Source organism: Rhinolophus ferrumequinum, chromosome 6, assembly GCF_004115265.2.
Source record: "Rhinolophus ferrumequinum isolate MPI-CBG mRhiFer1 chromosome 6, mRhiFer1_v1.p, whole genome shotgun sequence".
Taxonomy (NCBI): domain Eukaryota; kingdom Metazoa; phylum Chordata; class Mammalia; order Chiroptera; family Rhinolophidae; genus Rhinolophus; species Rhinolophus ferrumequinum.
In genome coordinates this window covers 38,016,419-38,030,239 of record NC_046289.1, presented here as the reverse complement: position 1 = coordinate 38,030,239, position 13,821 = coordinate 38,016,419, and the positions used below count along the sequence as shown (strand labels likewise).

The following is a 13,821-nucleotide window of genomic DNA, read 5'->3' as shown; positions in this document are numbered from 1 at the left end:
TGGCACTTTTTCCACTTTGATAGCCATGGAAGCAGTTTCTACATACTTTTACTTTAGCATGGCTTCCTTTGTGATATGATGTCAGCTTTAATTCATCACAGTTCTGTGTAAAGGTTTTACATGGCACCTAAGAAAAATTGACCTAATTTGTAAGCTAAAAGCTCTTTGAATAGATGCTGTCAGAATTATTTAATTTTATTTGTGTCATAACTGAACCTAGGACTTTATATGGTTTTTCGTTTTTTTGTGTTTTTTTTTTTGGTAGTAAGGAAAGTATAGATCCAGGAGACTGTTACCTGATTCTGATCTTAATTCTACCAGTATCTTCTACCAGTGGGTCTTCAAAGGTCATTTTAGTTCTGTTACTTCATTTGCAAAAGCAAGGATTTCATTATCTATACATGTGGTACCTTGCTCGGTTGCTAATCGTTTCTGTAATGGTCCAGTGAATAAGGCACGGGTAAGATGTTCTCTGGAAGCTTTTACATTTCTAAAGAAACAGTGAATTTATTTACTGTATACTCTTTTCCCTCTAAAGGTATCGTGGGAGGGGTCTTTCAGGGACTATTCTGTTTTTATTCCTCTGACATTTTGTAAATAAAGAGTAGCTCTTATTATGTTAATAAATGATGACTGCTTTTTGGAATTAGCATTCCTGTACTTTTAATGAAGCAGAAAGAAAGAGAAAATGCCGTATCTTCTAACCTTTTTTATTTTAATTAAAAAACATTTTTTTCTTCTAAACTGTTTTTTTTTTTTTAAATTGGGGAGTATTGGGGAACAGTGTGTTTCTCCAGGGCCGCTCAGCTCCAAGTCCAGTTGCCGTTTTCAATCTTTAGTTGCAGGGGGCTCAGCCTACCGTCCCATGCGGGAATCGAACCGGCAACCTTGTTGTTGAGAGCTTGCGCTCTCACCACCTGAGCCATCCGGCCACCCCTCTTCTAAACTGTTTTGGTAGGCTAGGCACCACAGACTATAGCGACAAGCTAGAAAGCACTACCTTCGTGTAGCCTTCCTGTCTGCGCTAAGCCATGAGCACTTAGAGAAACCCTGCCCGCCCCGCCCCGCCCCGCCTTGCCCTTACCCCACTGCTGCCACTAGATTGCTCATTGACCACGGTCATCCCTCCACGGACAACAGTTAGTATGACTCTTTAGACTTTGGGATCTATCCAGGCACTTTTTTTTCCTAAGCAAAGTTAAAGTCTCTTCCATGGCTTCATTTTGGGATTATACACTATGTCTAGGTGAGAGTTTTTTCTAGCTTTTTGGAGCTGATATCAGAAATTACAGTCTAAAAGGAATACTGGAATTATTTGAAAGCAGGATTTTGGCTTCTACGGGAGGAAAGTTGTTCAGGTTTTAATTGATGGATGGTTGTATCTCACCTTATTCCTGGAAAGGATTTAAGGTGACAGGTATATATATACAAAGGCTCTCTCCACTATCTTCGTGACAGAGTTGCTCAGGTCCACTTTCTCACCTTCAGTCAGTCCTCCATCATGAACCACTCCCCCAGTGCAGTGGGGTCAGCAGGGATCTCCATCAGGACCTGGACACAATTATTTATTTGGCCTCGCTGTAGGGTCTAAAAGTGACCTTCCTTTTATGTATTTTATTTTCTCTGATTACAACAGTAACATAGGTAATATGAAAATTTTGGGAAAAGACATTTGTAGTCTCTATCCAGAAACCTTTTTCTTATTAAAATGTTTCCATGGCAACTTTCTTGTTCCTTTCTTCCTATTCTCTTGGCCAGACCTGTGTCAGCCTGCTTACTAGATAGCTCTATCTTGCAGGCAACATTTTTTAAAACTCAATTGACCTTGGCTTCCCCTGCTCCAAATCTGCTCAGCTCCCTTTGCCACCATCTCACTAGAAGGTATCGTACCACTCTTCATCCAGTTGCTGAAGCCATACGATGAGGACCTGTGTCCTCTCCCGCACCCTCCATTTATAATTAGCAGCTAGAATCTTGCCCGTTCTTTCGTACTAATCCATTTCCTTGTCATCTTTCCACTTATGGCACCTTAGCTTGGACTCTGATTATTTGTCCCCTACCCCAGTTTCCCAAAAGCACCGCTAATTTTGAACCCCTTAGGACTTCATTTCTCTTCCTTCAGAGCTTAGCTTACAGTCAGGGCTTCTCTGGCCTATTTCTGCACCCTCAGGATGGAGCTCGGTGCTGCTGGTGGTTCCCCTGCTCCCTCCATACACCCCTTCCTTCTCTAACCCCCACGGGTCCTCCCCGCTCTCCCAGCACCAGTACTACCCTTACAACATGTATCACATTCTCGTAATTGCCTGTGTACTTTTCTGTCTTCTCAGAGGCAGGAGGTTATGTCTTATTCATAATTGCACCAGTAATACCCAGCCCAGAGTTTTAATAAATTTCTGATAATAAATGGATAGAAGGAAATGGGTGGCAGTTAATAAGAACACATTTTAAAGCTGTTATGTGAGTTTTATGGTTCTGGCTGCCTTAACATCTGTATCTTAAGTGATGTGACTGGCCTTCCTCCACCTGGCCCTGTGCTAATGATTCTGTGAACAAGCTTGCTAAGTGTGCAGTATGGTGGCAGGCACAGCAGGAGTGATGCTGACAGGCTGACAGGTGGGCCCCACCGCCTGGCGTTGCATGGATGAAGAGGGTAGGCTTTCCTGTAGGTACCAGCAGGGTAGCAGAGAGGAGACGGCTGCTTAAACTACCATGTTTCCCCGAAAGAAAGACCTAACCAGAAAATAAGCCCTAGCATGATTTTTCAGGAGGGCATCCCCTGAACATAAGCCCTTTTGAACATAAACATAATGCGTCTTTTGGAGCAAAAATTAATGTAAGACCCGGTCTTATTTTCGGGGAAACACGGTAGGGTGGTTGTGCTGGGGATGAAGAAGAGGGAACATATTAGTGACTTGGTGATTGGATGTGGGGGTCAGACGTACTTAACTCTACGTCTAAATGACTCAACTTTCTGGCATGGTTGACCAGGTACTTGATGGTATCATTCACTAGTTGTACTGATTTTTGAGATTCTTTTTGACATCCGGGTGAGGATGGCTACTAGGCAGGCAACAGGATATGAAGTTTGGGAGAACACACCACTGGAGAGTCGTCAGTGTGTGGTCGTTAAAACTGTGAGATCACTTAGATTTATGGCTTAAGAGTAATAATGATCTAGAAAAACAAAGAACACTGAGGAACACAGATGTTGAAGGGCCCGGGAAGAGAAGAGAGCTGGGAAAGAGTTTCAAAGAAACAGAGGAGTTGGAGTGGAAGAGGAAGTTTGACAACAAAAAGGCCATTAGCGTTTTCTGTTTGAAAGAGATTATCCAGAAGAGGTCTGTCTTCATCGAGCTGTTAGAATAAACGCTTCAGTATGGCAGGTCAGCTTGGCCTTTTCTCGGGCAGTTCCCCCTCAGCCTGTAGAGGTAGCCGGGCTATGTCAGCCCCGCCCAGGTCCAGGGTCCCACTGACACTCTTACGTCAGATCTAACACATGACCTTTAAAGTTCCTTCCAAATGAACTCTAAGGATAAAAACAGATTCTCGGCCCAATCCCAGAAATTCTGATTCAGTGGGCCCAAGGATCTTAAATTTTCACAGGGACATTTCTGAGCATCTAAGGAACACTCAATTGTAGGTAGGTGCATTTTATTTAATTTCAAGAGAGCAGGACTTTATTATGACGAACTTTAAAAATACAATTGAGATGAAGTGTTAGCAACCATGGAAACCTGGCTGGAGCTTTCTGCAGTGCCTGTTCAGGGAGTTAGGTGGGGGTGGGGAAAGCGCCACCATCTGGTATAATCTGTTAGAGAGAGATGTAAAGTTTCTATTTTATGGATTTGTGCAGAAGTCCCTGGTGCCCTGCTTATATCCATGTGGTCCACCACTGATTTCAACCAGAACTCAGAGTTCGGCCGTATCTTACTTACTCTCCGTCTTGCCAGTACATTTCTATTTTCTGTCTGAGGCCCTCAAGACCAGCAAAGGAAGGGAAGCGGTTAATAGCCCAGGTAGCCTTCAGCCAGTTGGGAATGTGAGTCTAAATGTTCTGCCTCCTTCAGGGGACCCACAGAATGGTCCCTCACCCTCCAGCAGTCACCCTGCTTGGCTAGTCTCCTTCCCTGTTGTCCTTCCCTTCTCTCACTTCTGTTCCCTGGGATCATCTCCTATTTTAATCGTGCTAAAAGCTGATCCATTAGGAATGTGTCATTTGAGCTGACTTTACAGGTTAATAAATGCAAACAGAAGCCTTCTGTGATCACATCAGTTTCTTCTTAATGTTCCTGCCTATCAGTTTAGCACCTAAAATAATGTGTGTGGGAGGAAAGCAAAGAGAACATGCTGTGCAGTGCCGAATGGCACACATACTGCTGAAGTTCAAGTTTATTCACAGACATTCTGTAATGAGATCATTATGTGAGAACTGAGTGGAGTTTTCAGCAGCCTCCATTTCTCTCATTACATAGGATTTGAAAAACAAAATTATTGAGACAGATACACACTAGATGTGCCCCTTTTATTCATTTACCTATTGTATTCATATATCTTCCTCTTGTTCTTGAAGAATTCTGGGTGGTTCTGTTTATAAGACTAAATTATAGAATATAAAGATAGAAAACTAAAAATTTTATAATGCTTAAAAGGGGAAGAGCTTTACAGATTTAGGATCTAAATTGCCAAAGATCAGAAACAAACTAATCTGATATATTTCAGGGATATCTTTCCAAAGGTACCTTGTGTGCTTAAATGCAAGATTTCTCTTTACCTAAGTAGCTAGAAGATATTCGTACCCTTATTTCTTCTTTTAACTGAGGCTGGACTCTCAGAATTAAAAGTTGAAATGAAAGGTAAACTTGTTCTGGATGACCACTTTCATTCTTGACGATTACAACTATTGTCTGAAAGCATTTACCACGGAGGCTGCCACAGTGCAGGCACTCGGGAAATGCTAGGGCGCGAAGGAGAGGACTGCTGAGTTGCCCCCTGTGTATGTGTTCACTTGGGGTCCCCATGAATGAGAGTAGGTAACACTCCCTGTGCTCAGACCGTGGGGCTCATGCCTCACTCCCACCAGCCCGAGCCTGCAGAAGTTTATTTAGGTCTGCAGGTTTCTTTTGCAGGAGGCCAGGCTTCTCTACAAAGCACTTTTTCCTCAGGGTGCTCTGTGTAGCCGTGGGCTATTTGACATAGAAATTGATGAGATCATTATATAGATAATCTTGTATTCCAACCCTTTAATTAACATTTCAACTCCCAGTCAGAGAGGAAGTGACTTGTGCAAAGTGAAATCTCCCTGTCTGGTTAGTGACACGGCGAGGACTAAAACAGATCTCTCATGTAATCAGCTTTCTGTATGAGTTTAAAAAGTAGCTTCCATCTCTACCTCAGGTCTGGGAACAAAACAAGGTACTTCTTTTGAACTAGTTCAAAATGGTTTTTGGAATTACTAAGGATTGTGGGTTCTAGATTTGATTTATGATATTTGCAGAAAAATTGACGAGAGCTTATGATACAAATGGATTATTTAGAAAATCAAGACTAATAGGTGGGCAAAGTACATAAGCAAACAGGTGAAAAATTACAAACATCTAAATATTCAACAGTATGGAAATACCTTAGGGAGCAATATAACGCTTTTGATAAGACTTTTGCAACCAATAAAATGTTTGTTGTGATTACTTAGAAATAGTGTTAATCCACTAGGGATTCTGGACAAGTTCCTTTTCTATTTTCCTTCTATACTGTGCCTTTTACTTACTGGGATATTTTTGGTCAGTTCAAATTTCTTTACATTTAAAAGACCAATTTTACGTATAGAATGTTAACTAATGTCAGTTTTCTGAAATTCAGTCTGTTCACTGAGTCTGAAATTCAATTTTTCGGCCTGTATACCATGGAAAGTAGTTATTTTGTTTTTGTTATTCTTGATCTGTACATTTAAAACTAGCTGAAATGGCAAGTTGGTAAAGATTTAGTGAATTGCTAGAAAATATTTCTATTACTTGCTAAAACCATCTGAAGTTAAGTTTAAAAAAAAAAAAACTTTTCCTAAAAACAAAATCGGTATCATAATGAAATGTGTATTTCTTTTCTGTAGAGACTCTGTTATGCACCTAAAGCCATATTGGAAACTCCAGAAGAAAGTGCAACCTCTGGAAGTCAGCAAGGAAACTCTGAGAACTCCTACGAGCCACCAAGAGGCCCTAAAGCATGAAAAATGTAAAGCTAGCTACATGAAACCCACTGCCTTTCCTTCCGCCTCTCCTGGTAAAGCATCATCTCGAAAGCCTTTTGGGATCCTTTCTCCAAATGTTCTGTGCAGTATGAGTGGGAAGAGTCCTGTAGAGAACAGCTTGAATGTTAAAACCAAGAAGAATGCACCATCTGCGACAATCCACCAGGGTGAAGAAGGAGAAGGGCCGCTTGATATCTGGGCTGTGGTGAAACCGGGAAATACCAGGGAGAAAATTGCATTCTTTGCAGCCCACCAGTGTAGCAATAGGATAGGATCTATGAAAATAAAAAGCTCCTGGGATATTGATGGGAGAGCTACAAAAAGGAGAAAAAAATCAGGGGATCTTAAAAAAGCCAAGATACAATTAGAAAGGATGAGGGAAGTCAACAGCAGGTGCTACCAGCCCGAGCCTTTTGCGTGTGGCATTGAGCACTGTTCTGTGCATTATGTGGGTGACAGTGGGGACAGCGTGTATGCTGGGAGGCCCCTGTCGGTCGTACAGATGGTTGCCTTCCTTGAGCAAAGAGCCAGTGCTCTGCTAGCCAGTTGTGCAAAAAACTGCTCTAACTCACCTGGCATGGTGAGGTTTTCTGGGCAATCCAAAGGTGTGCCCCCAGCCTCCGAGCCCTTCTCTGCCCCAGGAGCTTGTGAAGAACCCACGGAAAGGGGAAATCCTGAGGTGGGTGAACCACAGAATGAGCCAGTCCGTGTCCTCGACATGGTAGCCAGGCTGGAGTCTGAGTGTCTGAAGCGGCAGAGCCAGCGTGAACCTGGGAGCCTCTCGAGGAATAACAGCTTCCGTCGAAATGTAGGCCGGGTGTTGCTTGCGAATGGCACTCAGGCTGATGAAGGCAAAGCAAACAAAAGCGCCTTGGAGGCATCTGACACTCAGGTGAATCCCGTGGGGTCTGTATCTGTGGACTGTGGTCCCTCAAGAGCTGACAACTGTTCTCTTACGGGGGGCCAGGCCTGGGACAGCGCTCCTCGGGGCTGTCCCTCTTTGCCAGCTGGTGTGAGTTTCCACAGGGACAGTGCAGCATTAGAGCCAGATCAGCAAACTGCTGTGAAAAACAGCAATAGATATGATGTGGAAATGACAGAGGAACTTGTTGAGTCACCCTTTCCTCCTCGCACGTGTCCCCAAGCCATTGAGTTGCCCACAGATGCCGTTGATTGTATGAGTAGACAGCTGGTGCCACTCACGAGCCGTAATCCTGATCAGAGAAGAAAAGAATCCGTGTGCGTTAGTATCACTGTGTCCACGGTAGAGAAAGACCAGCCTTGTAGTTTGAAGTCCTGTGAAGACCCACTTCCAGGGATGCTGTTTTTTCTGCAGCCTGGTCAGCACCAGTCGGACTGTTCCCAGTTGAATGAAAGCACAATAAAAGAGTCTTCCCAGGACAACCCGCTTGAAGATGCTGCTGAGGGTGGCCGTGCATCTGAGGAAAAACATGTTTCAGCTGATGCATTTGTCCTGCCAGCCTCTCCTGTGGAAAGTACATTGCCGGTGCTTGAGGCATCCAGTTGGAAGAAGCAGGTGTCTCATGACTTTCTAGAGACCAGGTTTAAAATCCAGCAGCTTTTGGAGCCTCAGCAGTACATGGCTTTCCTCCCCCACCACATTATGGTGAAAATCTTCAGGTTACTTCCCACCAAGAGTTTAGTGGCTCTTAAATGTACCTGCTGCTATTTCAAGTTTATCATTGAATACTACAACATCAGGCCAGCAGATTCTCGCTGGGTTCGAGATCCACGGTATAGAGAGGATCCTTGCAAGCAGTGCAAGAAAAAATATGTGAAGGGGGATGTGTCCTTGTGCCGGTGGCACCCCAAGCCCTATTGCCAGGCATTGCCCTACGGGCCGGGATACTGGATGTGCTGCCACCGGTCTCAGAAGGGCTTCCCTGGCTGTAAGCTGGGGCTTCACGACAATCACTGGGTCCCTGCTTGCCACAGCTTCAATCGGGCAATCCATAAGAAAACGAAAGGGACTGAAACTGAAGAGGAATACTAAAGTCTGTGAGAGGCGAGACGAGATGACTCATTTTTGAAACTGCAAACCACCACCTAGACATACCGTTCACGTGAGTGTTGCTGCCCTCCGAGTTGTCACAGCAGGAGGATCTGTACTTACCTGGCGGGACTGCCCCTGCTCAGGCGTTTCATTCACATGCTGCACAGGAAGACTGGTCTCTTACAGCGGCGCCCCATGTTTGATCCGGGTGGCAGCCCACAGTTGGTTTCACTTGGCCGTGAATAATCATGCCTGTTTTCCCAAATCAAATCCGTCCTCAAAGGATGAAGACTTGTCACCATCAAGGACGTTCAGAAGACTGTGCAGGCGATCCCCAAAATGGGTTCCAGAAATGTTTTGAGCACTGGCACCATATTTGAAATAAGTGAACAGTGTCCTATGAAAAGAATAGCAGCTCTCTTGGATGCAAAGTATGCTTACAAAGGAAAAGGCAGGCACCTTACCTAGACCTCGTATGCTTGATCCTGTGAGATTGATGTTTGTGGTTGGAGATGGATTTCATGCCCTGTGGTGTTTACAGTGTATATAATGGTTGTGTTTTTCATAGGGCTGTGAAAGTGCACATTAAACCCGAGCGTCTTTACCTTACATGAGTGCTATGGGTCCCTCTGTAAATAACACCATTCAAATCCAGTTGTGTGTAGTGGACGCTGACTGAGCAACGTAATCACAACGCAGCTAGAATAGTGTTGCGGCTACAGTTGTGAGTTTTTTTTATTTTCTCAAATTTGTACATCCTGTATAAACTATGAATGTTTCCCAAATAAACTATGAATGTTTCCTGTATAATATATGAATGTTTCGAGAAGAAACTCTAAATAGTTAAGAGGTTAACCTGTTGAAAAGATACCAAATAATGGTTTAACTGGACTTTAAAATTATAGTATAGAGAACAATCCTTTGTTATATTTTAGTGATCCACCAAGAATGAGAGAATATTATATAGTCAGATTATAACATTCTTGTCTACTTTATTCTTTCTGTCTGGTTACAAAATTTTTTTTTTAATTTCAATAAAAACATGCATCTTAAATGGGACCTGAGTTTTACAGATTTTTTTTCCTCCTCTTATGAAGTAACAAAGAAGGATGTTGTAAATTGAGTTGTAAGGATTAAAAACTCTTTTTGAATTGTTTTGGGGAAGGGGAGAGAATTTTCTTTCTGCCCTTTAAGAGACCATCTTGACCATTACGAGCTTACATTTGTGCAACCCATAACAATTTTGATTTTGTCACCTGCCTAACACTGACTGTATATCCTGTTGGACGAGGTATTATCTAGGACATTCCTACAGCTTATCCTGGCATAATTAGTTAATTGTTCAGAGGATGTATTCAGGCCTGTGGTCGTGTACTGCTTGGGGAGAGGGTGGGCTGGGAGGTATCGCACCCCAGAAAGCTGCTGTGGAGCATCTAAAAACTAGGCGGCTTGAAATCAAGTCCTCGCCTAAACACCTTGCAGCGTGTGTAAGCTGCGGGCTGCGGCCGATGTTCCAGGGGAGGCACATGGGGCTTGATGAGTGAGGGCTGTGTGGTGATGGTCCTGAAGGAGAAAGGCGTAAAGGCGGAGCAGGCCCGGGCCAGGTCGGCCACGCAGAGTGGGGCAGCACTGGAGCCAGGTGGGCCAGGGTCACCTGTGGCTGAGTCGCTAGGTGGCTACCGAGTAGCTTCCATACTGGAACCCACCGTGGCTGCTTCTGCCCTAATCCAGGCAGTAACTGCTCCTCCCTGCAATGTGGGTACTAACTGAAAACTGAAGTGTTTCTTGGTGCTGTACAGGTCTGCCCCCTTGAGACACATGGTAATGATACTTGACAGGCTGGAAACTGTGGGCTTGCTGACTGATAGGACAGAGGAGACTGAAGCTTGCTTGTCCTTCGGGGTGTCAGGTCCTTCAGGACACGCCCTGGCTGAGGTATGTCGGAAATGCTTTTTGTTTTCATTAAAATTTTTTTTCAATTACAGGTGAATACATTATATTAGTTTCAGGTGTACAAGATAGTGATTAGACATGTATGTAACTTAGTAAGTTATATCTAACTTATTTATATAACAAGAAGAAAAGGCTTTTCAACCCGAGTCCCCCGGGCTGAAGTTTCCGGTGCTGCCGTCCTCCGGTGCTTTGCCCTGTGCTGCCAGTCTCAGGGTAGCTTCCAGTGGGTTTCTCATGCTGCCTAATTCAGGATTAAAGGAGGTGCGCACATACGGGGGACCTAAGAATACAGCCTGGTGTGTGGTTAAGTGTCCAGGAAAATGTTAGTTATCAGTGTTAACTAGCTGTTGGTTCTACATTTGCGCAGGGGGAACACACAGGATAAACAGCTCTTGGTTGGGTTTCCCAAGTCAGCCATTCGGATCTGGTTTTCCCTTGGGACACACAAAGCTTTGACTCTGAGGGGCTGAACTGACCAAGACTAGAGAACACAATAAGAATGCCCCAGCTCCATCTTGGCATGCAGTTTCCCCTTTTGAACTATGGCAGGACCCAGTTCCCAGCACCGTCTGTGAACGAGAAAGGATTTTAACAGGTGGCATCAAAGGGCATCTCCTCCCAAGTCTTCCTGTCTGGACAAGTGCAGCTTTCCCCTTAGGACAGAGGTGCTGTGCTTCAGAGCCCCCTAGTGCCAAGCTGGGGAAACCCGCCCACTTTTTGTTCCTGCACCCTGCCTCCTGCGGTGCTGCAGAAATGACTTGTCAAGGAAACGTGGGCACCAGGATCCCAGCCTCTCTCCCCTCCCCCACACCCAAATAAAACCTCCCCTTAGCTTTTGTTCGGAGGCTTTGATATGCCTGGCCTAGTTTTTTATCTCCCACTTCACCATTTGAAAGAAAAACCAGGACTAGAGAAATCTGGAAGAGCCTCTCCCCATTTCAGGCAATCTGGCTTTGTCCCCTGCCCAGTGGGTGAGACAGCCCAGGAAAGGATGAACTGGAAATGGAAAAAGGGCTAAGAGTAAAGATTTTTCAGGCTTTGTCAAAATGACTCTGGCTTTAAAATGGCCATGTAAAAGCGTCATTCAAAATATACTGTATAACCTGCCTTAGCACACTGCTAGCTCTGTGCTCAGGGGGCCCCTTTTTTGGGACCCCACCTTGCCTGGCTGGGTGCACCCTGCACACGTCGGACACTTCCTTTCCTTTCCTTTCTTACATCTGGACTTCACTTGGCTCAGGCAGCCTGGCCGTGCCATCCCTCATGCCTGCTGCACAGTCCACTCTCCATACAATGTTTGTTTCTCTCTAGTGACCGTTTTAAGGTGACTGGTGCTGGCAAGCTCTTACTGCTCCGGATTATACTGTAGTTTTCCATCCTGTGTGAGAAGCCTGAAGTGGGGATAAAGGACTCTAGGAAGGTCTTTTCCTCTGTCCACAGCTGATACCCCGGGAGCATTCTTGCTTAAGGATGCCCCATGGCAGCCTTAGGCATTTTGCTGGGTAACTGCCAGTGGTGCCGTCGGTATGATCTGGGCTCTGCTGCTTTCTTTGGGCTTTCTGAGTGCAGAAGGCTGAGGGTTACGCCTGCTCTGGGAGTTCCCTTCCTGGGCTCTGTCCAAACATCCCTTCCAACTTGAACTTGTCAGGGCCTCCCTGCCAACCTTTTTGGACTGGCCTCGGACAGTTTTTGTTACGTGGGCATTCCCAGGTGTTTTCCATGGCTTTATCTGCCTGCATTCCTTCTCCATTCAGCAGACTGGCTATGCGTCCTCTCCTTCATCCCACAGCCTCCAAAACAGAAACAAAAATGCCAGCCTGCACCAGAACCTTTCTTGCTGTACACCCGATGCACCAATAATAAGAGCTGGTGTTATGGACTGTGCTGTCTTTTCAATGCATTCTCTGCGGTGCACAGCTCGGCCTCTAGGGTAATCTGATACTTTCTATCCTGTTTTCCTTCGGGTTCCAACAAGCTAGTGTTGCAATCCCTGAGTTGGTGACAGTACCTGTGTGGGAAATGTGCAATCCCTTCTATTGACATGCACTCCTTTCCTAAATTTGTGATCATAGCTGGTGTTTACACAGGCTCATGGGAAGAGTAAACATTGTGGTTATGCGCCCTTGGGTGTGTTTCTACCTAACTGGTTTAAGCAGAACCACAGACAGGTATCACCCCATTGTAGAGTTGGTTTGACCTTGGTATTTCTGAGGAAGCAGAGCCACTGGAGTTGTTAGCTGGGAAGGGAGCAGAGGTGGCACTTGCACGGCTACCTCCCTTGTTAGAGGGCATGTTCCTCTATTTAAAACGAAACACTTAGGCCCCTCTCAAGGGCCCCCCCCCCCCATCCACTCTTCAGTTAGCGGAGACCAGACCTCAGAACAAGTTAATTGTGGCACTCTGGGTCTCACATTTTGGGGCTTAAGGTGGGCTATAAAAATGAGAAGTTTTGCTTTTGTCTTTGGAATAAAACAGCAGGGCCTAGATTCTAAAGTTAGAGATGAGGGGTAAAAGTGATGTACAGCTGAGATTACTCTTGTAAATCCTGTGTCCAGCACCCTAGAGGATGCTACGTGCCGTGTCAGTGGTGGGCAGTCGTGTAAGACGGGGACTCGTGCTGAGTGATGAGCAGTGTGCAGACACCGAGACGTGGGGAATAGCAGATCCCACCGCCCAGTTAACCGGGTAGAATTACCTGTGCTATTTAAACTATGTCCCTCTCGGTCCACTCCCTCCTCCATTCGGAGAATCAAACAGTTGCTTCAAAAACTGGAATTTCCAGATGTCTAGTAGTATGAAGAGATTGATGCAGTTCTTAAAACACACACACAATTAAAATCAAGTGGTTACCAATTGGTATCATGTAGAGCGAGGCTGTATTTTAACTGTCAGTCCCCCTCCGTCATGAGGTTACTTGCCCTGTTTGCACAGCTGAGTGCTGGGGTCTGTTGGGAGGGTAGGGATGGAGCCAGGCCTGGCCCCCCCAGCCTTCCCTGTCCGGGACTGAGCTGTGGGCCTTGCCCCGGCCTTCCTCACCAGGCCGCCTGGAGGTGGGCAGCTGAGCATGAGTCTGTACACGGTGCCCGCCTGCCGCCCTGACCTTCTACCCAGCCCTGCCTGACGCCCAAGCACCCACGTGGGGCCTCGCGCACAACCTTCTCCTGTTCTGTGACCAGCAGTCTTGGCTTCCAGACTGTGTCCGAAGAGACTTTTTTTTGTACAGGGTCTTAGCAGGACTCTGCTCGCACCCCCAAAATGAGCCAATTCAAGGAGGGGCAAGCCCTTCCCACTATTTTTGTGGCCCAAGGCAAGAACACAAAGGGGACCCTCCTACAGCCCCCCTCTTCTCCCCACACCCATAGCTTAATTGTTTCATACTGATTACATGTTGAAATAGTATTTCTGGATATCTTAAGTTAAAATCTATTACAAAATATATAAAATAAAATGTTTTAACTTCTTTAATGAGACTATCAGAAAATTTTAAATCATACATCATTTCCATTGGACAGCGCTGCTCTTGATCCATGCTTTTTAAATAGTACAGAGGAATTATTGAAATGAAGATCGAGTGGGTCTGAGATGGTGCCCAAATCCTGCGTTTCTTGTTTTT

General features: G+C 45.3%; 1 protein-coding gene across 13 annotated transcripts in view; it reads left to right on the top strand.

Moving 5' to 3' along the window:
• FBXO34 (F-box protein 34) overlaps nucleotides 1-9,311 on the top strand; it is a 71,946-nt gene extending 62,635 nt beyond the window's left edge. For all 13 annotated transcript variants that reach the window (XM_033108891.1, XM_033108888.1, XM_033108890.1 and 10 more), the window contains one exon: nucleotides 6,104-9,311. In XM_033108891.1, coding sequence (XP_032964782.1) covers nucleotides 6,114-8,255 — 2,142 coding nt within the window. In that variant the 5' untranslated portion in view covers nucleotides 6,104-6,113 and the 3' untranslated portion in view covers nucleotides 8,256-9,311. The remainder of the gene's footprint in view (nucleotides 1-6,103) is intronic.
• Nucleotides 9,312-13,821: the final 4,510 nt, after the last annotated feature.